Below are 26,136 nucleotides of genomic sequence, written 5' to 3'. Positions count from 1 at the left end.
CCAACAGCAGCCCAGGAGGATGTGCTGCTCCAGAGCAGAGACAGGGAATTGAAGAGGAAGAAACAGATGTGGGAAACAGGCACTTCAAAATAAACATGTCCAAAATTAAACTGCCTTTGTAAACTTCCCTCCCTCACTCAGCAAACCCACATCTCCTCCCCCATTTCTTTCTCAGTCAATGGCCTGGCCTCACCACTCTCCCACTCTCCATCGGAGACAAAGGTTGATCCCTTCATCCCTTTACCCTCAGGCACACAGTGATGTTAGTTAAAACTCTTGATTTCTGTCTGCTCCTTGGCTTACCCCATCATCATATGCTTGACTTCTGTAAAGGGTTTCCAAACTGTTTCTGTTTGCTGTCTCTTCTTTCTCTTGGTCATTCCTGCCGACTGGTTTTCCAGAACTGAAAATAAGCTCTTGTCTGCCAAGGCTCTGCCACAGTTAGAGCCCACTTCCCTACATAGCCTTACAGCTCCTTCCTTGCTCCTGTTGTGACTTCTTGCAGACCTTGTTGGACCACTGAACCCACAAGTCTCCTGCCACACAGTTGTCTCTACTAGGACACCCCCTGCTTCCTCCTTCCCATTCCTCCTAACTCTGTGGTATTTTAAACCAAATCTCACACGTGATGGGCCTTCTCAAGCCTTTGCTTTATGTCTTTGATGCCTGTCTAGGAAATGACCCGTGAAAGCTGTGCTTTGAGCCAGTTTATAAGTGTATAGCAAGCAGAAGTAGAAGACTAAAGATCAAGTAGCGGAGAGCAGCAGCAGACAGCAAAAAAAAAAAAAAAAAAAAAACGTTATCACATCAGATGCTCACAACCTCCAGCAGGGACAACTGGAGCAGCCCAATTAACAGGGAGGGCAAACAGTAACATCAAATCCTGGGCTCCTGCAAAAGCTATCTAGAGAAGCCCCATTGAGGTAATCAGCTGGAAGTCTTCATTGAGAAAGTCTCTCCTTTGGCATAATGACATCAAAGCTGGGCACTTACGGTCACCCAGCAGACACCGACCTGAAAGCCCGCATCGGCCATGCTGGGGTTCGGCATTGAAGTTCCAGACAGAGAGAGCAGAGCAGAGTCTCCAAGAATGAGTGTGGGTCTTCCCTTTTCCACACAGGCATTTTGTGCCATGGGATAAAGGACAGCAACCCTTTGGGTAATGGTTCACCTTCTAGCTCTTCTCATGGGTTAGGTGCTTTTACTGTGAGGCTGTTGTAATTTTCTTAAGAGTGAGGAGGCCAGCTATCCCAAGACAGGAGTTTTGATGGAGTCAAAAAAGGGCCCCTTTACACAGCCTGCTTTTTAATGTGTTTAATGTTTTTGAATTTTGAGACAAAGTCTCTCTTGGTAGCCCTGGTTGTTTGTCCTAGAACTAGTTATGTTAACAAGGTTAACCTTGAACTTAGAGATCACCCTGCCTCTGTCTCCCTAGTTCTGGGACTAGAGGCATGTGCCGCCGTATCCTATCCCATAATCTGTTTTTAAGGCGCTTAAACAACACATTATAAGTTATTAATATTATATCACATCCTGATTGTTTTCCTAGTAAACTGTATGCTGAAGCATGGCCAGGGCCTATGTTATATATATCAGCACACCTAGTTCTTCAGGACAGTACTGTCCTGTGTACCCATGGCATTGATAATCAGGTGAGAAGGAAGAAGGAAAGGGAAGAAAGAAAAAATACCATGTTTTACACGTTGAAACTGCAAAGGTCCTGGTGGCATTTTGAATAATGTTAAGGGAAATGGAGCACATGTCAAAAAGATTCTAAGATTCGGTATTGAGTGGTAGAATAAGTAGCTGTGCTGTCATGCTGGCCATCGAAAGACATGTAGGTGCCAGTGGGAGTCTGCTTCCTGTAGCCTGAGCATCCAGTTCAGTTGCAGGAACAGCGGTCTCCAGTGCCCCTTAGCAAACTAGTGTGGACGGCTCAGGTAGGAGCGACAAGAGTCTGGGGGCCAAGAAAACAGGGAGGCCAGGGGTTTAGGGATCCCAGGGCTAAAGGACACAGCAAGGAGCTGCCCTGGAGAAACTGAGCATCCTACCCTGCATCTGCAGCCTATACTGCAGGGGCCCCCAGGCTGAGGAGGAGGAGGGCTGATGGGGAGGAGGAGGAGCCACTGATAGCTCCTTGTGACTCACCACTTTTTAGGAGGTCTTTGCTGTCTCCTGTCTCCAGTGTTACAGTGCATCTGTGATGTTTGCTTTTCTCTGTGATTACCGAATTTAAAAGAGCTGAAAAACTGAACACAGACGTTTTAGTCATCTGATTCTATCTATTTTAAATTGTATGTTTATTCCAGCATGTCATTTAAAGCTTCTATGGCTGTTGTAATTGACATGCAGATATGCAAACGTGATTGTCCTTCCTTGTGCTTCTCTGCAAAGATTCAATTGGGGGCAGGGGTGAAATCCAGTAAGACACTAAGCAGATCCCCAAAAGTGATCTGTCCATCATTAGTCTGTTGTGGGCAAGTTTGTCAGTCTGCTTGTTCAGCTTTGGTACCTTTGAATCTTCAGCAGATGAATTGGGTCATGAAGTATGCACTTTCTATCAGCCTGTAACTTCCCTCTGGCCTTTATCAGTAACCCCATAAGCCTGGTCACTGCTAATGTTTTCCTAGGGTTTTCACCTCTTCTATTTCCAAGCTTGCTGTATTTATTCATTCATTTGACAAATACTCATTTGGGTCCTTATTTATATGAGCACTGTACTGAGCTCTGCAAATATGGTTGCTAGAAAAGCAAGGGGCCTGCCTCCTGTGGTGTGGCACTCCAGGCATCCCCATTCAGTATGAATTTCCATTCTTGATGCTTCTGGAATGCTTTTCCTCATAAGACATCTGCCTGTGTAGTAAAAGTCCCAATGATAATACCTTCTTTACTCTTGGCTTTGCTGTTTCTACTAGACAGCATGTATTCCTGATCTACCTAACTTGGGGAATGTTGGAGATGCCTTCCAGAAGTGAGTAAGGAGGTAACATGAGGTCCAGGTTGCCTAAATTTTATACTGAAAAGTCTAAGCACCGCACAGGAACTACAGACGGAAGCACGGACGCCCAGAACCTAGTCCTGGCTCCAGTCAATGAATGTGAATGTTGGCATATTGCTTACCTTTCCTGAGTCTTAGTTTCTGGGTTTGTAAGGTTAAGACAATCTTATTTCTTAACTTACGGCACTACACCTGTGTGGTTAATAAATAAAATGGCATGTGGAAACAGAGAGCCTGAGAAAGCATAAGACCCTAATGCAGTTTTGTTTCCCATGATATTGAACTCAGCTCTCTAACTGGTGGTTAGGTTTGAGCTCCAAATGCATTGGACCACTCAGTGGATGCTTTCAAACAGGGAAATGAGATGACAGCATGATCTAGCACCTCGGGCATGAGGATGAGAAGTGAGGGCGTGTCTAAGAAGAGTATGTTGGGTTGTAATTGCATGCCCAGTGGTAGAGCTCAAGAGTTTCGCAGTACTTTTAAAAAGTGTGACAAAAAGTAAAGAGTACAGGATTATATCAAGGAAAAGTACAGTGTCCTGTTTATCTTTCCATAACTGAAAAACTGTCTCTGAGAAACTAAAGAAAAGCCACTATTTGTATATATGCTCGATGCCATTCTGTAACCTGAAATCACCAGTGTTCTATGGTAATGTCAGCCTTAAATGGGAAACTGTAGACAAAGGTCAGGAAGTCGACACTGGCAGCTGGACCTCCTCTCCTAAGAACAGCGGAGGGGGTGCCATGCTCAGGGGTCAGATCCTTCAGTGGCCTGTGTCATCTGTGTTTGCTGGTTTGATTTTTGCTAACAACAAACTAACTCAGTAGAACCGTGAAGAAGTGGTTTGGTAGAAACTCCTGTGCAAATGAAAGCTGCTAGAAAGCGGAAGCTTAAAGCTGTTTGTGTAATTGCAGGGTGTAGGAAAAAACAAGATCATGGACCGGTTCCTTCACCTGCTCAACAGACCCCGCGAATACATCCAGCTGCACAGGTAGGAGAATCAGGGCATGAGCCCTAAGCTCTGATTATCCATCGCTGTCCTACTGTGAATTAAATATACTGTCTTAAGAGCCTGCTTTATAAACCTGCTCATAGCTTCCCTTTCCTTAAAAGGTGGTAAAGGGAAAAGTGGGGCCATAAGAGCACTGGCTGCTCTTGCAGAGGATCCAGGTTCTGTTCCCAGCACCACGTGGTGACTCACAGTCACCCCTAGCTCCAGTTCTAAAGGGTGTGGCACCCTCTTCTGGCCTCTGCACATACGTACACAAACTCAGGCAGATACATGGACATAAAATCAATCTTTTTCAAAAGGCAGTAAAACCATGCAAAATGTATTTTAAAGGGACTAATGAAGTCCGAGGTTTCTGTTCTACTTGGTCCCACTGCCTTCGATCCCAAATAAACACACAGAGGCTTATATTAATTTTAAACGGTTTGGCCGAAAACTCAGACTTCTTATTGGCTAACTCTTAATTATTAGCCCATTTCTGTTAATCTGTGAGTCTCCATATGGTCTTGGCTTACCAGAGGATGCCCAGGCATCCTACCTTCCTGGTAGCTACATGGCTTCTCTCCTCAGGACTGCTCCCTGCCTTTTCCCTCCCCAGAATTCTCCCTGCCTTTATTCATCATTCAGCATTTATTCCTCAACCAGTGAGAGAAACATGTTTTCACAGCCTGCAGAAGGACATCCCCCATCGGACTCAGACCTTAGAAGTATGAATGAATAGGTATCTTGTGGATAGAGGAATGAAGCCAAGGTTGTTGGGTTTGTAGAGGCGAAGCCTCTGCTCATCTCCAGAAGCTGAGCTAGTGGACAGGGAGGACAAAACACTCTGTGGCCCCATAAGAGATACAGAGCACAGACTGTGGGCAGGGCCTTAGTACCTCTTGCCTTAAGATAATGTGGTGTGGTTGGAGTGTTGGTTCACGGATAACTTTTAAGCAAATGAAACTTCTCAATGTGAGTCATTTGAAGCTTTACCTGTGAACTAGCTTTCACTTTAGAAATCAAATGCAGGCAGCAAAACCACTAGAAGCTAAGTACTGCAGGGCATAAGACACCAAGTATTGAGCAGCTTAAAATTGGTGTAGATTATTGTTGTTTTGGTCCCAGTAGATCACAGAAACAAGTGCTGTATCAGAGAAAGAACACTGAGCTAATGCATTAAAAGTTATTTGCTTGCTAAATAATTACGAGTTCCTGAAAGAAATGTAGAGTAAGAACAGTCAACAGAGCAAAGGACCAAAGGGAAGGTGAGGTGTGATTAAAAAAAAAAACCAAAGCAAAGCAAAGCAGGAATTCAGCTTGGATTTATACCTGACTAACCCTAGCACAGGGAGAGCGGTAGATGTAGAGTGACTCACAAGCCCTGGGAACAGAGCAGCCCATGGAAGTCTGAGCTGAGTGGTGGTCACCTGAGTCCTGTGGTGTGAACAGTATCCTATGCAGTGTACTCTGCAGAAGGAAGGGTCACTCATCCCTTGGAAAGCTACACTGGACTGGTTAACAAGAAGCCATGAAGAATCCAAGCTTGCTGCCGGCAGCGGTGGCGCACACCTGTAATCTGGTCCTGGGAAGGCTGAGGCAGAAGAACTGAGCCTGGAAAGAACCCTGCTCTGCGTAGTGACCCCAACTCAACCACAGGAAGGGAGGGAGGGAGGGATAAAAAGTGACAAAGGGAAGACCTAGCTCATCAGTTTTATTATTTTGGAGCTTCTTTCTCAGGCAAGATAACTTTAGAAATAAAGAAGCTGGATATTTGGGAGACAGCGAGGAATGCCTTGGAAAGACTAAGCCTTCAGCAGGCAACTACTGAACACAGAAAGAAGCAAGAAAATGAATGAATATGTGCTTAAGATGATGGGATTAGCATGGAGTGGTTATAAAATAGCTGCCATAAATGTTTTCAAGTATTTTGAAATGGAACTGAGCAAAAACAAGACAGTAATTAGGAACCCTCAGAATGACAACCCTGAGAAAGGCAGCGTCATGTATCAGCAGCTAGAATCTCAAAGGTGGGGAGAGGTAGAACAGAGAGATTATTTGATGAGATCACAGTAGAAAAGTCCCTCAATTTGATGAAATTGCCAATAGCCTAATGCATCTCAGGTATGACAAACAGGAAAGGAAAGCCACATCATAATTAGGTGTCTGAAAACCAAGCAAAACATTTAAGGCTACTGAAGTTGAAAAGACACATTGTACATAGGAGAACAGTGATAAACATGACTATTGACCTCTTGTGAGCAACAAATATGAAACAATTCAATAAAATGGTTGCTTTGTATTAAAGTTTTAAATAGCACATTAAGAAAAAGTACTCTTTAAATATAAAGGAAAAGTACAGACATTTTAGAGCAACAAACCTGCATAATGAAAGGAGATTTTAAAGTTAGTATTTTCTATGAATGAGGGATACAAAAAAAAAAAAAAGACCTTAGTACAGAAATTAGTAGCAAGTAATCACAAATGAAATCCAGTGACAGGGCCTGGAGGGCAGCTTAGTAAAGTGTTCACCTCACAAGAGCCAGGACCTGAGTTCAGTCCGTAGAACGCTGGGCATAGTGGTGCATGCTTGTTCCATCACGTGGAGATGGAAATAGGTGACTGGGACTTCTGGCCAGCCACCCTAGTTTACAAGGCAAGCACCAAGCCAGTGAGGCTGCTGTCTCAATGAATAAATAAATAAAATTTAAAAGCATGAATATGTATCGGCACACACAGACACTTTTACACTGGTGCACGCACACACACATACAGCCACACATGCACAAACCCAATGATATGTAAGAGGATAGAATGGGTTGAGGAGAGGTCTCTGTGGTTATAGCATTTTGCCACACAAGCATGAGAAGCAGAGTTGGGATCCCTAGCCATCACATAAGTAGATATGATAGCCTACCTGTAATTCCAGCCCTTGAAAGGCAGAGACAAGAGAGGCCTGCCTGCCCAGATCAAGCTGGCTAGCAAACTAGCCATGTCTGTAAATTCCAAGCCATCTCTCTAACGCCCATAGCCTGCATTTCTTGATAAAATAACTTTTCTTGCTAATACTTTTTTTAAAGCAATTCTTAAAGATTATGAAATCCTGATGTGCAACTAAGTGTAAATTGAGAGTGGTGAAAATACATTACTAGAAATCCAAATTATAAAACTACATATCATAAAGTCTGTTTTTATAATAGATTTAAGAGGGTGCACAGTAAAAATGGGAACTCTGTTGATCAAAAAAACAAATTTCAAGCTCAGTTGAGAGACTGTGCCTCAATGACTAAGGTGGAGAGTAGCCAAGGAAGACAACCAACATCAGCCTTGGCCCTCAGCCAGCACATGCACAAACATGTGCACCCACACAGTTGTAGACATGCACACACATAAACACACACAAAAAGGATGATGTGTAGTAACCATATGATGTAATCCTTGGAGTAGAAGGTAAATAATAGTCCCACTTCTATTCCTAATTTTGTTGTTGTTTGTTTGTTTGTTTGTTTTTGAGACAGTCTGACTGTCCTGGGACCAGCTGTATATAGATCAGGCTGACCTCGAACTCATAAAGATCTTGCCTGGCTCTGCCTCCCAGAGCGTGGATTAAAGACATGCACTACCATGCCCAGCTTATAGTCTTGTTCTACTCAAAAGAAACTACTTTTTTTTATGTTCCTCTTTCATTTATTTATGTTGTTCTTGTATCTCCTTGAACTGAATCTATTAGTTTTTAAACTTGTAAATGCTAAATCTTTTTTTCACCCCTCAAATTGTAACATGTGCCTTGAAGTCTGAGTGCACTTGGGTCTCAGGTCCTTTACCTCTAGGTGAAGAGCATAAACACAGTATTTGTGATGTCTTTTCTGTCTGGTAGTTCAGTCTCTTGAGTGAAGAAGCTGGTACTCTGGGTGCTTTTAAAATCTTAGAGGATTGGCAATGGCATTCCTTGCTTTCTGCCTAGAGTGCCTTTAAGATCAACATTTTGTTATGAAGTAACTAATGTTTCACAAAATGGTGAAGCATTCTGCTAATCTATAATCTGTGGTAATTCTGACACTGGCAAAATAAATAGGTAGAGATAGTCTCTATGAGGAATTTTCTAAACTCAAAATAATGAAAATTTCAAAGCTAAAGTTTATATTTTATTGCATGCATTGCTGTATAACTGACTGGTAATAGTGTTACAGACAAATTAGGTATTCATTTTATCAGGACCTAGGTATCTCTATTCAGAAATCTTAAATGCTGAACTGTGAAAAGTGGAAGGTTAAAAAGGTTCCATTTAAAAATATGAACTATAATGGAATTCTCACTAATTGGACTGCTAGCCCCACTAAGTTTTATCATAGGAGCTTTTACTTTACATACAGCATTAGGGCTACATTTCACATGGAATTTAACATATGCACTTCCTTTAGAGAAACCTATGTTTAAAGGACCTAAAAGTAGCCATCTGAAAGAATGTTTAGGACTTCTCTGATGTGTAGATAGATGATCACTTACAGTGTCTGCTGTGTTTATTGTGGAATCTTCTAATGGATTACTGATGTTTCCACCTAATCAGTTCCTCTGTTTGATTTATGGATGTCATTTGGACAAGATTAGTTATAAGAGCCATTCAAAACAATCCTGATGAGTAAAAACGAGGAAGCTCTTAGAGTGCTTTCGAGTGTAGTCTTGGGAGATTAGGTTCTGATGATCACAGTGCCTAAAATGAACATGCTAAGCAGTTCATGTATTTGGTTGAACTCAAGATGCCTGAAGAGTGTGTCTTAAGAGATTTAAAAGATTGATAGATGCAATTACTTTAATGGTATACATTTCAAGTGGAAGAGCCTATAGGAAAAGTTATATAAACAAAGATTTGTGAAGCCTATTACTCATTTTTATGATCTTATATTAATGCACCATGAAAGAGGACACTTGAATATTTAACTAATATAGTTCTTGAATAAAAATACATGTCTTTATTAAAATCAGAATTAGCTGATTTTAGGTAGGGTGAGCTACCAGATTATATTTCATTTGCTACCCTTCAGATACAGAGATGAAGGCCAAGTCTGTATTTGTGTGATTTCTGCTCTCTTGCTGTTTTCCTCATAGTGGTATCATGAGAAATAGAGAGCCCATGTCTCCAATTGCTATTTCTATTTTCTCTCTATTTCTATTTCAGTATGACTGTCCCCACCTATGATGAGTTTATTTCAGATTGGATGATTCTGTGTCCTACTTTCTGAATGCACTTTCTTTATTCTTTCATCCAGAATTTGGTCCATCAATTACTTCTTGGTTAACTCTACCTTTCATGCTGTTTTATACTGAGTGCAAACAACCTTTGCTCTTTGGAACTTTTCTCCATAGTAGTGAGTTTATACCACTTGATAGGGTATGAATTTTAGAAAGCAAATCCTGTCCTCACAAATTTTGAGTCCTGCTTTCCCTGTATATCAGAATAAAATGATTTCTCCATGGTGTCTAAGAAGATTAGAAATAAGAGTACGTGCAGCCAGCTCACTATGGCATCGGGCACTTGCCCATGTTTTCACACTGAGCACCAGGCTAAACCAATACATGTTAAGGTCTTGATTTAAGTCATACAGGTAGAATATCCCTAGTTCACAGATCTGAAATGTGAAATACCCTGAAATCCAGATCTTTTTGAAATCTGATATGACGGACACGGTAAAGTGTTCTGGAGAAGGTGCCACTCACACCGAGTCTTAAGGAATAATGGGGGGTTTTCTTATTAGAAAAAGAATCAGGACATGGTGGTTATTGAAGAGAAGGCTGTGTGTGAATTCCAGAAAGGAACACAGCAGGGGAGAGAGAAAAAGAGAGAGAGAGAGAGAATATGAGTGAGTGAATGAATGAGTGGGTGAGTGGGTGAGTAGGTGAGTGAGTGGGTGAATGAATGTGTGAAAGATTTACGGGCTTACCGGCTCATGGGCCAGCCAAATCTGGCTGAAATCCTCAGTGTGATGTGGTAAAACTAAAAACAAGATCATTTTGACTATAGTCTATGGGTTGATCAAAGTCAGGTTGGGCTTGAGTTACAGGGACACTTGTGATTGATTTTAAGAATCCACATAAAATTATTGGGACTAACTAGCTCTGTTGGTGAAGAGAATACAAATAAGGCACATACTGACATAGGTTTAAATGGCTGGCTTTGGAGTTCATGAAGACTGTGTGTAAGGAGATGGAGGGAGAAGTTGAGGGAGACCCTTTACATGTGACCTACAGTCATGGGGCCAGCACTTCACAGGGCTCTCTGTACATAGGGGCTGCAATGAATGTTTATTGAAATGACTTAGCTTGTTCTCATTTCGTCTGGATCTTCAAGCTCACTCTTGTCCAGCTTTCATTACCTAAAGGCACCCATAGCCGTTTGAGAATTAAGATCCCTTGCAAACTCAGGCATCTCTAGACAAGGGATCTGACTCTGCATATAGTAGATGCTGTAAGTGGTCCAGCTAGTTAAATGTGATTAGTTGTCTTTAAACCATTTGCCTTTCCTCTATTGCATTTGCAAATTAAGTATCGTTTGTAGCAGGTAAATGCAAAATTCTACTGTTGGCCCCTTTAGAATCAAATCTCCTGGAGTGTATGCTATTTACAGAGCACAGCATTATCCATATGTAGAGCTGTCCTCAGGCTGAGGAGGACAGAATGTGACAGCACGAATTTTGAAATTTACAAAGTCCCAGGGGGCAGGTAGAAATATTCTAGAAAATAGAAAAGGGCCACACATCAATGAAATCTCACAGGAACAATATGAGTGAAACATCACATTCATCATTCTTAGCTGTGATGAGAGTGATCCAGGTCATGTGGCAGCTGCTGCTGAGGACATCTGGGTGTTCCTATGTCTCAGCTTTCCCATTATAAAATGAAAAACTATTTTATAAGTGCTTTATTAACAGTCGAATGGTAGTTTTTCTACTGAATGCCTGCCACTGCCCCCATTTGACAAGGGTTATGATAGTACATCAGATTGGATAGTACATCAGATCTGGTTGATCTCCACTTCCATTGAAATTCCTGTATTCCTCTTTCGTGAGCATTAATGTAGCACATGGAGATGGTCAGAATTACCAACTTCACAAGTTCTAGGATCACCTAGGAAGAGTACATCCGTAAAGGATTGTCTCAGTTAAATTTACCCCCTTGAGGATGTCTGTAAGGGATTATCTTGATTGTGTTCATTGGTGTGGGAAGACCTGCCTTGATTGTGGGCGGATCCACTCACTAGAAGAGGACCCGGCTGTATAAGAGAGAAGGCGCTGAGCCAACTTGCTTGCTTTCTCTTTCTAGTTGTGAGGGACCAGCTGTCTGGTCCCTTGGTTTCCTACCATGATGAACTTAAACTGCTTTTGTGAGAGTGTTTTCTCATAGCACAGAAGAGAGACTAATACATATACTGTCCCACCATGTTCCAAACCTGCTTTTAACCTGTAGCTGGTTGCTGTTTACCATGTGCTTATGCATTCTTCCATGGCTGTCTCTGTTTAGGTGATCAGTGAGGCACTGGAAGGTTAAAGTTGCCTGAGCTCACATAGTTCGCAGTAGTTAGCAGTAGTTAGCATTATAATAGCCTGGCTTCAGCTCTTTGCTTGACTTCATTGTACTGATCATACAATAAAACTGTTGGGCAACTAATGCTGGTATTCTGAACTCTATGTATGATCACTCAATCAGTTAAATACTAGCATCATGTTTCTAGTATTTCCTTAGCTTAATCTCAAACTATTTTCCCTTGGGCAGTTGTTTCATATTTCTTCCATTTTTTATCAATAATAGTGTCCCTTATTAGATTTTCTCTTCTGCTTTCTTGGCATCTTCTCTAGGTTGTTATGTGTACTTTACCTATCACGCCTCCTATGAGGTATGTCACCCGCATATCTCCGCTCCGGTCCTCTATTCTGTCTCCCAGGTGATTCACGGAAACGTTAGTCATGGCTGCCTTTGTGCTGTCCCTCACAGGCTGCTGCTCCTCCACGGAACCTTTTCTGGCTTTGCTTCTAGCCTCGCATTTGCGGGCCACAGAGGTTGATGAGTCAAGTCAGAGCCACAGACCCCGACACTGGTCCCCACCAAGCAGCTCACTCTCTGATGCTTTGTGGAAGTGGGTGGGAAAGATGAGGAGCCCTGGGACCGTCTCATCTCAGATTCTCAATCACAGACTTAAGCTTGAGAACCATGGAAGCAGTCTCTTTCGAGGTCATGTTGTCTCTTGCCACCAGAGCACAGTACGGAAAATGTCAGAACTGTTCATATTTTCTAAATTCGATGGTGTGCTTCCTTTTGTAGGAATAGAATACTGTGACTATAGCTGTCTCCCCTTTAGCCAGTACCCTCTAGTCTCTTTCCCCTTAAGTCAGTCACAATTAGAATTAATTTTGTTAATCCTTTTTAAACTCAAGAACAAAATTTAAATGTTTTAAAACAGTTTTTAAAGACAAGGTCTCATTATGTACTGTGGCTGGCCTGGACCTTGTCCTCTAGGCCAGGCTGACCTCAAGTAGCTCAAGGGGCTCTTCCTGTCTCTGCCTCCTAGTACTAGTACTGGGATTAATGGTGTCCACTACTACATCAAGGCCCCTAACACTCCCCCCCCAAAAAAAATGTAGGGAATTATTATTTCACCCTGATTGATATTATAAAATCACTTGTATTCCAATGAAGGAAGGAATCAAATAGTTTTAGTCTTATAATAAAAAAAATGAACTCAGTATTAAACATTTTCTAGTCTCAGATTATTTGAACGTGCTTGACATCATGTCCAAATCACTTAACTGCTGCCCCCTCTCAGGGCCTTTCTGGCCAGCCCCAGCATCCAGTTCCTTGTAACATTCATGCAGAGCAAGTACTAGTACCTAATAGCTAACACCTCCCAGCTCAAGTAGATTGGTCACGTTTTTGTTGTTGTTGTTTTGTTTTGTTTTGCTTTAAAAGGTGTGGGGTTCCTTATGTGACAGCTATTGCTAACCACTCCTAAGATGGTGACAGCAGGGACAAAATGAGCAGAAGATACTTAGTGTATTTCCTAGGATTTCTCTGTGCACAGCTCTGTGAAGAAATTTCTATGAACCAAGATGTATCTATAATGTTTTGCACTGGAAGTATCAATGGCATTATTGAATATCTAAAATAAATAAATAAAAACTACTTTCAAATAGTCAACAAACTCCTTAGATCGGTTTTCCTGAAGCAAAGCCAGAGATAAGAATGTTTGTGTAAGGCTAGGCAGTGGTGGTACACGCCTATAGTCCCAGCACTCTTGTGAGTTCGAGGCCAGCCTGATCTCCAAAGTGAATTCCAGGATAGGCTCCAAAGATGCAGAGAAACTGTCTCAACAAAACAAAAGGTTGTAAGTGATTTCTGAAGGGGAGTTTTTATAGGAAACTTCTAGGTAGTGGAAAATGATGCAGAAAATTTAAATAAAGGATTGTGTGATAGGGAGTAAACAGACTAATGAAGCAGAATTTAAACACTGAAAGTTCAGCAGAGACTCACTTCGTAAATACAGTGGGATTATTCGGGCATTTTGACCACTGTCTAGAGACTTAGTGGGTAAATTGATTCAATACTATGATGGATCTGTAAAGAAGTAATACCTAGCCCTTCTAGTCACAGTGACCACAGGGTTTATCTGTCATCTCAGCACTTGGGGTGGGGGGCAGAAGCAGGTGGATCTCTGTGAGTTCGAGGCCAGCCTGCTCTATGTAGTGAGTTACAGGACAGCCAGGGCCATGTAGAGACCCTGTCTGAAAAACAAAACAAAACAAACCTTGGGCTAGTGATTGTGTAAAGGTCCCAGCCAAAAGCTAAAGGAAACAGGTCCAGCCAGTGTCACCTGCTGACATAACAGACATTATTAGTCCATTCTGTATCTCTGCCCTGGTCTGATATAGCCTCCTGATTAAAAGCCCAGTCACTGCTTGCCCTCCTCATGACTCACACTACCCAGCCCGTGGAGCTGACTGCTCTCTGTCCTGTCCGGAACTTGCGGTGACTGCCATGCCCAGCAGCAAGTCCACCCCACACCGTGTTTTCCTGCTCTGTGCTTTCCTTTATACAGCCACTGGGACAGAGCAGGTCAAGTGACGTGACGAGCAGGGCAAGCCTTAGGTAACGAGGTGAGCAGGGAGACTAAAGTCTGCATTTCTTCTCTGCACATGTCTGTGTGACACAAACTAAATGGAAGGCTAGACTACGTGTATCAGTCTCATTGTTTGTATCAAAATGACTTTAACTTTTAATGAGTACAAAATGTCTTTCTGAATTATCAACAAATAAAAATGAAGATTATTTTAAGGTATTATTTTTTAGTTTTAGCTTGTGGGTTTTTGCTTCTATTTTTATATGTTCCAAAATGTGTCCTTTTCAAAACAACTTTTATTGATGGTAAGTTTAGGGACACTGACCTTGGACAGGTTCTGCTAGTGTGCCTGTCATTCTTTATCACAATTACATCTTTTCCCACCAGACACTGAGCCCTCCTAAGGGCAGGGTTATGTCAGCTGCCTATTTCCAGCACAATAGCCACAGAGCAACCAGGGTGTTCTGGGAAAGTTTGTTAAGTAGATGAGTCAGTGAGTGTCAATTCCCACCTACCCATCTTTGTGACGTCCCTTCGTAGAATCCTTCCTCTGAAATAGCTAGACATGAGGCCACCTCTGGGTAGACTCTGGGCACACTAAGGCCAGCTCTCCTTCCTCCTCATGGCTGACTTTATGTGCTGGGCACCTAGGCATCCCATGACATCTCTTATACCTTAGACTCCTGTCTGTCTATTGTACTGCCTGGAAGCTCATCCCACCCATCCCTGGCCAGTATGGTCGTATTCTTTATCAAAAATCTGTCCTCTACCAGAATTAATGATGTTTTTTCTGGTCCCCATTGAACTCTGCTTTATTTTTTTACAATCTTATCACAGCTAACATTCCTCCTGTAAGCCTAACAGAGATTACCCAGGAGATGGGAGGACTTCTTAGTCCCCAGGAGGATACAGCTAGCTATGTGACATCATACAAAGGGGCATTTTCTGCTGGGCCTGCCAGAAGAAGCCAGCAAATGTGTGTAGCCTCTTCTCTGCCTTATTCTGGACCTCCCCCGTTACAGATGGTTCTTCCTGCCACCCTGGTCCTACAGCTGCATCAGCCCCAAATGAACACACAGATGCTATGTTAGTTATGAAACTGTTGACTGATGACTAGGGCTTCTTATTTGGTTAGCTCTGTCTTAATTATTAACCCATTGCTATGAATCTGTGCATTTCCACATGCTCTTATCTTACCAGAGAAGGGTCTGGACCTCTTAGACCTTTGCAGTCTCACATGGCATCTCACTCTGCCTACATTTCCCAGAATTCTCCTTATCTCCTAGACCCACCTATCTTCCTGCCTTATTGGCCGAACAGTGCTTTATTCATCAACCAATAACAGAAACATATACAGAATAACATGTCCCATCACTCCCCAAAGTGCTGACCCTCATGCTGAAACCCAGTGCAGATAAAGCTACTTATTTCCTTCATTGGGGGTTTAAGAAATAATATGAGAGATGCAAGCAAACACGCTCAGATGCTGCAATTTTAAGATAAAACAGGACATGCAAAGCAAACAGCAAAACACACAGATATGACCAGAGAGTTCCTACTTCTTTGCCCTGTGATCCCCTAGGAGCATCTGTAATTTTCCCTCTGCACTGAAAATGCCCCAAGAACAGCAGAGCTGGAGTAGGCTGTAATTTTTGCCACTAAAAGCAGTGTCTCCTTTTGAGAGAATCTACCATGAAATGACGGGTAGATAAACTGGGAAGCTCATGCAATGCATGCTTATTCACACACCATCTTCTGCCCTGAGTGGCTTTAGCCTGGACACTTGATACTGGTGAATGTAAGACCAGATCAGTGAGAAGTTCCTCCAGTTCATAAACCACCAGGAATTAGAATAATAAATAATTGATGGGTTAGATAGTATATCAAATAATAGGCACATAAAAAAACATATGTAGTTTTAGGTAATATATACTACATAAAATATGTGCTTTAGGTTACTAACCAAACAAAAGAGACCTCCCTACCCAGCTCCCATGCCTATTCTAGTCAGCAAAGTGCAGCAGGCTTATTGGTCAAAACTTTGCCCTGATGAGCAAAACTACTTTTCATTCTCTTAATTCTGACTGGTCCATGACAAAATTCTTGTGATATTTAACCTCATGTTAGATATAGTCCATACCACACTCGGGGGTATGTTATTACATCAGTTCTTTAAAAGTGCTCGAACATAAGTTTATCAAATGAAGGGTTTTTCACCTGTTTTGTGTGTGCATGTACACACACACATGCACACACACACACACACACACACACACACACACACACACAGGAGTATATAGATGTAGAGGAGAGTCAACCTTGGGTGCCACTCCTAAGGCATTTTATCCCCTTTGCTTTTTGAGAAAGGGTCTGTCATTGGCCAGGGACTTTCCAGTTAGGTGAGGCTAGTTGGCTAATAAGTCCCAGGGTCTCTCCTGCAAGTATAAATGCATGTCATCGTACCCACCTTTTTGTCTTGTCTGGGGGGGATTTTTATAATGTACTTGCAACTCAAAGATTTGTACCATCACAGCAGATCAAGTCCTGAAGAGACTCTCCACCCCTCTTGATCTTGCCTAATCTCCAGCTCACTTTTTTGCCAGCACCTATGTTGGCCTTTGTAATTCCCTGACCTTCTCCTGACCTTCATTCTGTTGTTGAGTTCCTTTCACTCACCATCTTTTTTTTTTTTTTTCCTTTTCTTTTCTGTCTTGCAAACCTGTTTGGGGTCATTCTTTCCGAAGAGTGGTAAGCCATGCTGAAGCCATTTATTTTGCAACCACCAAAATGGGTTCTGAAATCAAATACAAAGGTGACATCTGGTGTGGTCATCCTTATTCTGGCCAGCTTTTCTCAAGTCTCTAAGTCTTCCATACTATTGCCTTTCCAAAGTGAAGGACATCAATGACCCTTTGTTTCCTCTGAAGCAGACATTAGTCTTGAAGTTTCTGTGTCATTCATGGTGGCAGCCCTTGAGCAGCCAAGGCGGGAAAGAGCCACACCAACTTCTTTTTATGAGGGCTCTGTGGGATTGAACTTACTTATCACTTACCAAATAAGTCATCTACCCGGCATACTACCTGTCATGTTAGAATAGTCCTCCAATAAAGCCACATCCACAAACACAGTAAATACTTCTTGAAAGACTACCAAATATCGTACCATGAAAATATGCTCATTTGTCCTCTTAAACATGTAAATTAGCATATACCAATCTATTTTCCAATGGATTTATCCAGGGAACAAAGCACAACTTTTAACTTTGTTCTTACACCATTCCTCTAATACTTTCTTCACTGACTAGGAAGAATCTGTGCAATGTCTTTCATTTTTATGTGGAAAAAAAGAAATGAAGTCTGCCAAAAAGTGAAAAAGTAACATTTTGAGTTTTTAAAATTTCTTAACCAAGAAAGCTAATTTTCAGAGTAAAAGACCCAATTATCTACGCACCATTTGAGCAGAGATTTATTTCTAAAGACTGAACAACTTGTAAAAATTTCTGAGTTTGTGGAAATACTTTGTCATAGCTTCAATTAATGGAACCCTTTTTTTTTTTTTTTTTTTTTTTTTTTTTTGAGTAGTATGAATCTAGAAGGACAAGGAAACATGGTAGTGATAAACTTCGCCAATCTGAAGTGTTTGGCTACCACCAGGTGACTGTTTTAGTTCACTTCCCTTGCTACTGTTTCCAGCAAGTACCTACCCAAGAACTGCAAAGTGTTAACATCTTTGAAAAAATATCACCCTGACTCCAGGCTTCTTCCGCTAGTGATTTGTTAGGACTTCTTTGCATCTAAACTATTAGCAAAGAGTAAGTGACAGGTAAACTATGTATCCTCTAAGGGACTGTTTTAAGGGCAGAAATCTTTTTAGCATCTGGTAGGAATAAAAACTTGCTTTATTTTCTAAATGACTTTTCTATCCAAGCATTGAGACAGCTCAAGCATTGTGGTAGTTCCATCCCTAGCCCTGGATCCCTTGTTTTCCTCTCAAATTCCACCCTTGTTCTCTATTGTATTTTCTCATGATCTATATTAATTACCTGTAGATATGAGCTGCCTTGGGCTTCAGGGGTCTTGAGTGGCTGACCAAGCCAGATGTAGTCTGATTCTATTTTTAAAATTTGCATTGCTTTAATCTTAATCTTGTTTTTTGTCTTTCTTTTGTATTGGTTGGCACATTGCTTTTAACAAGGAGTATATATGTTTGAAAGCACAAGGGAATTTCTTTCCAATTATAGCAAGATAAATTTACATATCACAGGTGAGACTATATGCTTCTACTATTCAGTTAGAAAGCCAATGTATCTGTAAGTGGTTAATCCTTAAATTTTCTAACATCTTTTCCATGTAAATACCTCTGTTTCATTAATAATTATTACAGCTCTCTTATGTTACTACTATTCTTAAAATAAGGCAGGCTTGTTCAACACTGGGCCTGTCGACAGCCATCCATGGCTCAGGGAGGGACACATGGGGCCCTGCCCCTCCCTGATGAACTTACTGACTTCTGGAGGATTTGGGCAAAGGAGAAATCATAACCTTCAGTTGCGTATCCACTGGTGACCCCACCAGGCTGCAGTGAGTGTTCCAAACCTGTGGCCAGACAGATAGCCTGGTCAAAATCAGGGGGAATTTGAAAAACTGGAATTTGGGAAAGGGACCTGTAGGAAAGAAGGGATGATGAGAGAGGATGATGGGAGATGAAAGTAAGCAGAGTGCTTATGCATACGTGTGAAAATATCAGTGAACTGATTTAATCAATAAAAAAATTATGTTCTTGATGATGTCAAAAGTCTTCACTTGAAAAATATCTAATCAGCCAGGCCCTTTAATCCCAGCACTCTAGAGGCAAAGGCAGGTGGATCTCATATGATTTGGAATTTCTAGAGCAGAAAAACAAAACAAAACAAAAACCACCAGTAAATTGCTGGAATGTATTTTTACTGCTCTTTACATTTCCTAGAGCATATTAATTTGATTTTTAGTAAAGACAAATCCATGTTGCTTTGGAATATATTCCTTTGAAGTGGAGGAAACAGTGAAGTTTGGGGACAAACCATGATCCCACAAGACCATGCTCATGGGAGCCTGCAAGAGGGGCAGGATAGACCAGACCCAAAGGGTTCACCCATTACCTTTCACATTAGAGAACGCTTTCTGACAAGGTGTGAATGAGATAGGAAGGGTAGCAATTGTAAGGATTCAGGATTGAATTGTCCATGTATCTGTTCCAGCCCTGGTATATGAACACTATCACAGAGAAGTTACCCACTACTACAGAAAGTCCAGATTCAGCTCCTTGGAATAAAAGATAGACATAAACCATCAACTCCGAGTACTGTGATAATCATCCCCAAGTGGACCTTGCTGATGTCACTGTCCTTTCCAAGACAGACTTAGAGATCATCAGGACCACTCCTTACCTCTGAGATGCACATTGAAAAATTTTAATTTGTAGTAAAGCTTGGCATTTGGGCTTAAGTTTCACAAGTATATTACAGAATTAATGTCTGAAGTTCACAACATAGGCAGTTTCTTACACATAGTAGGTGCTCAAGACAGTGCAGTGAAGCTTCATTGCTTGCTTTGAGTAAGTAGCAGGCTCTTTTGAAAGATAATTTTGAACTCTTAGAAATACTGGTTACGTTTTATTCTTTGTGATTTCATTGTGTAGCGTGGTCAGATTAGCCATAGCATTTCTCATTTTTAAGATACAGTGTGTGTGAAAAGTAAAGGCATAAAATTGTCTACCTTGAAAATTGTTAGAACTTACCCATCTGTTGCCTGCAATACTGCACACAGGTGATAAGAGCTTCACAGCTCTTCAGAAAAGAGGCTTGGAGCATAGATAACTCCATGTTAACATTTTTCAAGACCTCAACTTAAAGGAAAGCCAGACAAATAGTAAAAGAATAACTTTGAAATAATATAGAACAGGCCCTTGGAATTCATCTCCAAATCTTCAAAATCCTAGAAGTAATTATGTTCTTCAAGTAGCAGGATATCTGATCTTTCCCCCAGATGGCAGATTGGGTAGGATATGGTATTCGTAAATTAATTGTCCAGGGTGGCAAGCTGGTCATGAATTTCTAAATAACATAAGCATTCTTTGCAATATGTAGTAATATAAACATTTTAAAGCAGTTTCTTCATGCTCAGAGGATAATTTGGAATAGTGAAATCACTACAAATAAGGTTGTGGTGGGGAGAGACTGACTGGCAACTGTATCAATTTCTAAACCCTTGAGATTTGTACTGTCAACACAGTCCTGTTGCTGGCTGGACTTCCCCTGTTGCTTTGGTTTTTCTTGGGCAAAGCAGAGTGATGAACAGATTTAAAGATTTACTCATTATTTATTCATGCTCAAACATTGCTTTATTTCTTGACTATGAAATGTCTGGTTTGAATTCAGGGACACCACGGTGCAGACTCTGACCCTTCAGCCCTCAGTTAAGGATGGACTGATCGTGTATGAAGACTCACCTCTGGTCAGTAAGCGGATGAAACAAACCGTTGAAAGTGTATTTTGATTGTACCTGAACCTCAGCCTATGGATGGGTTAGTTATCTGACTTGAGCACAGGCTTGTATCATTTTAGATGTGAGCTTCTATCTGATTGAAGTGCATGCCTGTATCATTTTAGATGTTCTCTATCAAAAGGAACTTAATGGGGAAGATTAAAACATGTTCTCTTCCTGCGCTTCTCTCCTGAGTGAGAGGTTCGGGACTGACCGGGATCCTATGCTTACTTTCTGAGGCTTTTTAAAGATTTGTTGTTGTTCTAAACTAGCAGAACATTAACTCAGTGCTTTGGGAAGCTGAGAAGACCTAACTCCCACTAAGCCTGGCCACAGAGCTGCTCAGCAGGCAAGCGTCCTGGAGCTGCTGTGGGCCACGCCCTAGGGTTGGAGACTTCAGGATCTGTTCCAAAAGGGTTCAAGGTTGAGCCCAGTTCTTCTCTGAACAGACATGTATTAGGAGTAGGAGCCACATCTTTTCTTTTTTCAACTTAGCTCATTTTTAGCCTAAACTTTAAAGTCCTCATCAAGTCTTTGAGAATACAGTGTGAAATACTGTCATGAAAGGAAGCATCCTTTACCAGTTTGTTTCCTTAAAGTCTTAGTTAACTCTGTGTGGTCAGAACAATGTATGGCATGGTCCACTAGGTTGTGGCTTATTCATTAGTGTATCTTTTGGAAAGAAATTTTAGGTTGAAATGTATAGAGTGTCTCCTGCCTGCCCCTTTTAAGGAGAGGCCTGGCGAGGATAGGTCAGGTCTACCCATCATCAGTCTTCACATGTCACCCTCCACACGGTTACTCAAGGCCTGTGCACTTGCCTTCCTTTCTCCCTTCCTGTCAGAACAGTCTATAGATACTGCCACTCCCCAAGCTCAGCCTTGCATTTTTCCTTGCCCACTTCAATTACTTTCCCAAACGGTTCATTCTGTGTATTCTACAAGGTTCAGTGCCCTGAAGTGTAGCTCAGTGCTCCATTTTCATCATGCCATAATGCACACACGTGTAGTTATGTCCCATTACTTGATGAGGTGAAGTGCCTGTTTCCGGGTCTGGCAACCCATTCCTTAGCAGTAGAAACCCAGTCTACCTTGCTGTGCCTTTTCTTACATTTACTGTCCTAGAGACAACATAGACTCACACATTGACTCTTCCCCAAATGCAGTTTGACCACCAATTTTCCCTGAAAACCCACCACCACCTCCGCTCAAACTGTGACAGTATTTGAGGATCCCTAACAAGCAGTTTTCCAGGATGCACAGTGGCTGTCACCTCTAACTCCTCCCACCCTCTGTGGTACTTTATCCATTTATTAAACTCCTTAAGTCTCCCCCAGGCTAGGGTGGGACATGTTGTAGGGAATGGTTCTTGCCCTGATAAGAAAATGCAAAACTTGCTACCGTGTTTTAAGAACTCTGTGATGCTTCTGTCGCTGACTGTGTGGTACTGTGCCTGTTACAACCAGCTGTGACAAATTCAAAGCAGCCAGTGACCGGCTTTTAATAATGGCGACTTTGGTTCTTCTGTTGCTAATGATAAAGTTTCTGTCTTCAAAGGTTAAAGCAGTAAAGATGGGTCATATTCTAGTAGTAGATGAGGCAGACAAAGCCCCAACAAACGTCACCTGTATTCTGAAAACTCTGGTCGAAAATGGAGAGATGATTCTAGCCGATGGAAGACGCATTGTTGCCCGTAAGTAGTAAAAAATGACATTCTCTTTCATATGTGTAATTTTTACATCTCTAGTGTGTACATTTCTCACACTCTACTATAAACAAGCAATAAGCTTAAATTCATTGCAAATTAAATTGTACTGACAGTCGTTTCTAAAAATAACATCTAAATCTAGCCTTGCTAGTTTGAGGATTTTGTTTGTTGTTTGGTTTGGTTTGGTTTTAGTTTTTTGGATTTGTTTTTATTTTTGGTTTTTGGTTCTGAGAGTAGAAATTGGTGCTTTAATCGTGGAATCAGATGTTCTGTCACTAACCTCCACCCACAGCCCCCACTTCCCCTTTTCTGTGATCAGCCTTTGAAATTTTCAACAATAGAAAGAAAAATCAGCTTTATGCTTTTCTAACCTGAAAGTGTCAGCCTTGAATCTTTATACCCGTTTCTCAAATATTTGTGTGTGTCTCTCTTACTAAAATTCTATCTTGAAAGTTTAGGAACTCTAGCCTGTTTCTCTTGCTCACAGAATTAAAACTTACTTTATTATTGGCTCAGTACAATTAAAAATCACTGAATGTGGGCTGAAGAAATGGCTCAGTAATCAAGAGCACTTGGTGCTCTTCCAGAGGACCCGGGTTCCATTCCCAAAACTCACGAGTTGGCTCACAGCCATCTGTAACTCCAGTTCCAAGGAATCCATTGCTGTCTTCCAGCCTCCACTGGCACACATGTGGTGCATACATTTAAACAAAATGCCATACGCATCTAAAATTCATTGGATGTTTTATTTAATTTATTTATTTTTTTCTTCCTCCACAAACAGAGAAATGCTATTGTTTTAGTAGATATTGTTTGGGGGGGGGGGTAAATAAATCTCATCAGTATTGTCTTAGTTAAGATTTCTGTTGCTTTAATAATACAGCATGATCACAAGTAACTTCAGGAAGGAAAAGTTTGTTTTAGCTTAAAGCTTAGAGCTTACAAATCTGGAGTCACATTCTATCGCTGAAGGAAGTCAGAGCAGGAAACTGAAGTAGAGGATATTGAGGAAATCACTTACTGGCTTGTTCCTCAGAGCTTGCTCAGTCAGCTTGCTTTCTTATGTGCCCCTGGACCCACTACTTAGGGAGTGGCGTTACTCACCCTGCCACATCAATCATTAACAAGAAAATGCCCCCATAGACTTGCCTACAGGCAGTCTTACCGTGATATGTTCTCAACTGAGGTTCCCTCTTCCCAGGTGTCTCAACCCTGTGTCAAGTTGACCAGAAAAACAAAACAAAGCCTATCCAGTCCAAGTATATTTAACTGCCGGCTATTTAAGTTTTCTAAGATGCTGATTTCAATTTGTGTGTGTGTCTTGAAAATGTATGACTAGCCTTAGAAAATACATAGCCTGTACCATAAAATCAGTACTAAAATCATAAATATTTGAAGAAGATATATAAAGAGGACCCAATTAGAAAGGTTGACATAGTAGAGGCATTCCTCTATGATGTTATTACAAGGTCACTACTCTGGGATCTACCTAGCACCATTAACAGATTTCTGAACATTTTGCTTTCATAGTTTTTGGAAAAAGTGAATTTACCTTAGCCTGAGTACTGTCCCTTCACAGGCTCTCTTACACTCTCGAAGACTAGAACTCGGCCTGACCCCTTGCTCTGAAGGTTATAGCACCGCAAAGATGTGCAACAAGAAGAAGAGACGGGGGAGGCTGTCTGAGCAGAGGCTGCGATCAAGTGCTGGCTCTGCCTGGCCCTCTGCGTCTTCTGTGATTTGGAAGGATAGCTTACAAGTAGAACGTAGTAATTTTCAAACTCCAGTGTGATTTTCTGGTCTTCTGGATTGAATGAGAGCCTCACTGCTGTGAATCATATGTCCCACCGCAGCCTCACAGGTGGCAATTGAGTCAGGAACACCCGAAGCTGTTTGGAGCCGAGTTTCACAAGCCACCTGTTTTCGTTTTTCAGACGCTGCTAATGTGGAAGGAAGAGAAAACACCATCGTGATCCATCCTGACTTCAGGATGGTGGTTCTGGCCAACAGGCCTGGCTTCCCTTTCCTGGGCAATGACTTCTTTGGCACTTTAGGTAAAAACAATGACTATAATAGTAACACTAGTAATTTCTGCAGCGATGCTGTAGTGGCTGCTAATGCTCTCCATGGGCTGTGATTCCGTCATAACCACCTGGGGGGAGAGAGCTTCCGATACTCACAGGGGTTATTTTTCTGCTCTGCAGTCACTTAGCTCATGTGTGGTGGAGCCTGGCTGCGAGCTGGACTGCGTGTCTCTGACTCAGCACCTCTCTTCTTAAGCAGTTGCACTGACTTTGGCGTTTAATGCCTGTAACGAATGGCTGCTAGTGTCTTCTACCTCCTCCTCCTCTAAAGAGACTGAGGCCGGCTGTGCAGAAACTGGTTCCTCATCATCATCGCCATCCTCAGCCATGCAGGAGGATTCCTCTTTGCCTAGTACAAAGCAGGCCCAGACTCCTGTTAGGATCTTGATCTGACTGTTCCACACATTTGAGCGCGATGATAGTCAGCACAACTGTGTGTGATAACCAGAATGAGAGGAACCCACTGTCCCTCCAAAGGAGACTAGATAAAGAAATTCTGTGTCCGGACAATAGAGTCGTGTGCCGCTAGTAAGAGAAATGAGATAAGTGGTACTAGTATGCTAAAATGAAAATCAGTCCTCGGGATATTTACTGAGACAAAAGGCATGGAAATGAGATCAGTGGTCTATACATTTTAGAAGGGACAGATGTATACAATATGCTCACTTATACTATTCATTGCAGTTTGGATTCCTGCAATCCGGTTGCTCTTACAAATGTGCTCAAATGTGAACACTCTAGTGCAAGCCTAGTTTCTTCTAGAGTGGAAAGACATAAGTTCTTTTTGGGTTCAGGTTCTTCACAGCCACTGTCACCCCAAGGCACTGCTTTTCACATTCATTCTAATGTTCATTGTTCGTTCTGTCTCTGTCTGCCAGCACCATTCCTGATGGCTTTTTTCCCTGCAACCCATTCCAGCCCTCTTCCTTCCCCTTTTCCATCTTCCTCTTCCCCTTCCCGTCCCATTTCCCCCTTCCCCTACTTCCCTGCTCTGCTCGCCTCTCCCCACAGTGGTTGCTGAACAACTGTGGTCTATATCCCTGGCCTCTTGACACCTTAGGTCTTTCTTTTCTTTTCTTTTCTTTTCTTTTCTTTCTTTCTTCCTATCTTCCTTCCTTCCTTCCTTCATTTTCTGAGGCAGGGTCTCTGTTTCCCTTCTTTTTTGACAGCTACTGTTAGAAGCCCTCAACAGTTGCTTGTGTTCAGAAGTTTCAGTTCCAACCGACATCTGTTTCTTCTTCAACCTTCTCAAGTCAGAGCTAATCAGATCTTGCCTGAATCACCCAACAGAAGCAACTCTTGACTAAATTATCAGGACCATTTTCATGACTAGACCCAGTGATGGGCTCCCTGGCTGTGTCTTACCCATCAGCGGTGCTTAGGACAGTTGCCACAATCAGTCACCCCCTGCCCTTACTTGATGCCTGGTCCTTCCTTAATGCTTTCTGGCCTCCCCCATTGATGACTTTTTGTCTATCTACACCCATTCCCTTGGTAAAAATCAAAGCATGTCATTTCACAGTATCACTTAAGTAACTGTTATTGCCATGAGTTTTTGCTGCAGCCAGACACTCCAGTTCTCTGTTGAACACTTACTTACAACTTACCTGTTATTAAGACCTTAAGTTGGATCTAATAATCCCACAGTATGAGGAAATACTGAATGGATTTTTCATTTTAACCCCCTTGATTTATGATAACTCCATCCTTCTTGACAGCAATTTTTTTTC

At 41.8% G+C, this 26,136-nt stretch overlaps 1 protein-coding gene across 1 annotated transcript in view; it reads left to right on the top strand.

Moving 5' to 3' along the window:
- Vwa8 (von Willebrand factor A domain containing 8) overlaps nucleotides 1–26,136 on the top strand; it is a 296,436-nt gene that overhangs the window by 156,082 nt on the left and 114,218 nt on the right. The window contains exons 21-24 of the mRNA XM_051195337.1: nucleotides 3,916–3,992; nucleotides 20,510–20,585; nucleotides 22,172–22,307; nucleotides 24,257–24,376. Of these exons, the coding sequence (XP_051051294.1) occupies nucleotides 3,916–3,992; nucleotides 20,510–20,585; nucleotides 22,172–22,307; nucleotides 24,257–24,376 (409 nt within the window). The remainder of the gene's footprint in view (nucleotides 1–3,915; nucleotides 3,993–20,509; nucleotides 20,586–22,171; nucleotides 22,308–24,256; nucleotides 24,377–26,136) is intronic.

The sequence above is a fragment of the Phodopus roborovskii genome, unplaced genomic scaffold (assembly GCF_943737965.1).
Source record: "Phodopus roborovskii unplaced genomic scaffold, PHOROB, whole genome shotgun sequence".
NCBI classification, from domain to species: domain Eukaryota; kingdom Metazoa; phylum Chordata; class Mammalia; order Rodentia; family Cricetidae; genus Phodopus; species Phodopus roborovskii.
This window is presented reverse-complemented; position numbering and strand designations above follow the sequence as displayed.